We start from the raw sequence: 2,449 nt of genomic DNA on the forward strand, positions 1-2,449 counted from the left end.
AAAATTTTAAAATTTTCTTTGTGAGCTAGCAATGTTTTTGTTTCTTCCCATCTGGGAAATCTTAATACAGAAATATTATTTGATGTTTCCTCTTTATATTGAAATGAAAAAATACTCAATAAATTTACATAAAATCCAGATTCAGACCAAACACTAATGTATTATCATAACCAACAAGATAAATGAAGTCATATCTGTGGATAATCTGATGACATCAGAATGATCCAGGTGTCAAAATGTGGGTTTTAAGAGGATCCATCATTAGTTGTAACTTTACTCTACATATCTACAGTTTCTACCTTCTCCTCTCTGAAAACGCTCTCTGGTTTCGACGTCATCATTTATCCAGAATTCTTTGCGTGTAAATAAAATGGCTCAGTCCGTGTTAAAATGTCTTCCTAAAAATTTACTAAACTCAACAGTATTTTTAYCGTCTTTATTTTACRGTTAAAATGTATTTTTATCAACAACTCATTGTGGATCATCTTTAAAGCCAGGAATCTGAAAATGTAATTGGGTCATTTTGAACAAATKTGATTTAATCCTCATTTGAATATGATGGGTCACAGATAAGTAATCTGAATATACTGAAGACTTCTCAGGACTCCTCAGAAACCTGCTCCACATGGTCCAGCAGAGGGGACCGTGGCGTCCAGGTGGACCTTTGTGTGGTTTTTAAGTTGTGAGCTGTAAGTGAAACATCTTCCACACGTCYTGCAGGAGTAYGGCTTCTCCCCCGTGTGGAGCCTCATGTGGTTCTCGCAGTTTCCTTTGGTGCTGAACTGCCTCCTGCAGACCCTGCAGGAGAACGGTTTCTCTCCCGTGTGACTCCTCATGTGGACGACCAGGCTGCTGTTGGAGGACAACGTCTTGTTGCAGGTGGGACAGCAGTGCTCGGGGTTCAGGGCCTCGCTCGCGTCGCTCCTCACGTGGGTTTTGAGCTGGTCCTCGTCAGTGAAGTCGTCCTCGCGGCTGGCGTGGACTCTCATGTGGCTTTTACATTTCTTCCTGCAGCTGAAAGTCTTTGGGCAAAATCYGCAGGAGAACGGTTTCTCTCCAGTGTGACTCCTCATGTGGACGACTAACCCTCTGCTGGAGGAGAAGGTTTTGCTGCARGTGGGACAACAGTGGTCCAGGTTCAGGTCCTGGTCCATGTGGATCTTCATGTGATAGGTGAACTGGTCTTTACAGGTGAACCTCTCCCCACAGACGTTACACTGCAGGCTCTGCCTCAYGTGGATTCTCATGTGGACCTCACAGTTTCTTTTGAAGGGGAACCTCTTTCCACAGAAGCCGCAGGGAAACGGTTTCTTGTCGACGTGGCGCCTCATGTGCAGGATCAACCCGTGACGAGCCGGGAACTTGTCACTGCAGACGGGACAGCAGAACGGCGGGCGGTCGGACTTCAGGCTCGTGACCTCGTGGACCTTCATGTGTTTTAGGAGAAATGTTCTCCCAGGAAACGTTGCTCCACAAATCAGGCAGGAAGCGAATGTTTGACTGAAGATGGGCGGCTCCCTGTCTGCCTCTGGTTCTTCATGTGACGAGGTCATCRTTATCGGGTCAGTCTCCTGCTTCAGCTGGACCTGATCTTCCTCCTGACTGGTGCAGAGCTCCTCCACTTCTTCTACTTTGACACATTTAGAGTCTGGTTCCTCGTGGGCCGTGCTGATCTGTTGAGGTTCTGATTCTGGTTCCTCTTGGACCGGGCTGGAGTCCTGGTCTGCCAGGACAGGCTCCTGTTGGAAGTCTGAAAAGACAAAACAAATAAATAAATGGACCGGATCAGAACCGACAGGACGCTGTGCTGCAATTCAAAATTAATTCATTCTACATTATCAGGATTAGTTTCAGACACTGTTGTGGTTCAACTGAGTGGCACAGGTTCAGTTCTGGTCCGGGTCATTTTATCACAGCAGCCCATTGGGTCCGTTTTTAACCAGCTGATGTAGGACTGAGCTTGTTAGGAGGTTCCTTTAATCTGCCTTTTAAAACTGAATTAGCTGCAGCACCTAGCAAGATGGCGGCCGAAAATCTCACACAGCTCCGTGATTTGTCAGCTTAGCTAGCTTGAGAAGCTAGTTTCCCGGTTCGTTTCTACGTCGTTGACTTCCTGGGTCTGTTGTTTCTACAAAATCGAAGCCGGTTCGTTCATCCGGACCGTCTCRGAGCTACATACCGACTCTGTGCAGCTTTAGTTCAGGTTTCCAGCAGAGATCCAGCAGTCTGCGCTGACGCTCCATCTCTTCTTCGTACCGCAGGATGGTTTTTTCAAACTCGGAGAAGATTTCTGCAGCAGCAGCTGTCAGCCTCCCGCAAATAAACTCTTCTTCTTCTTCTTGTGGTGTTTAATGGCCGTTGGCAATAAACTAAAGGTGTGCATTAATTCTTCTTCTTTTCTTTTTTCTTCTTCTTCTTCTTGTGGTGTTTAATGGCCGTTGGCAATAAA

General features: G+C 46.1%; 2 protein-coding genes across 2 annotated transcripts in view; both read right to left on the reverse strand.

The window, feature by feature from the left end:
• LOC106531163 (zinc finger protein 184-like) overlaps window positions 1–2,449 on the reverse strand; it is a 15,037-nt gene that overhangs the window by 5,372 nt on the left and 7,216 nt on the right. Inside the window, exon 3 of the mRNA XM_014026945.1 lies at window positions 617–1,750. Within this exon, the coding sequence (XP_013882399.1) occupies window positions 617–1,750 (1,134 nt within the window). The remainder of the gene's footprint in view (window positions 1–616; window positions 1,751–2,449) is intronic.
• On the reverse strand, window positions 518–2,378 carry LOC106531175 (oocyte zinc finger protein XlCOF20). Its single transcript, XM_014026956.1, has 2 exons — window positions 2,180–2,378; window positions 518–1,750 (listed from the first exon to the last, which is right to left on the reverse strand). The coding sequence occupies exons 1-2, from the start codon at window positions 2,241–2,243 to the stop codon at window positions 609–611; spliced, it is 1,206 nt and encodes a 401-aa protein (XP_013882410.1). The 5' UTR covers window positions 2,244–2,378; the 3' UTR covers window positions 518–608.

This window comes from Austrofundulus limnaeus, unplaced genomic scaffold (genome assembly GCF_001266775.1).
Source record: "Austrofundulus limnaeus strain Quisiro unplaced genomic scaffold, Austrofundulus_limnaeus-1.0 Scaffold603, whole genome shotgun sequence".
Taxonomy (NCBI): domain Eukaryota; kingdom Metazoa; phylum Chordata; class Actinopteri; order Cyprinodontiformes; family Rivulidae; genus Austrofundulus; species Austrofundulus limnaeus.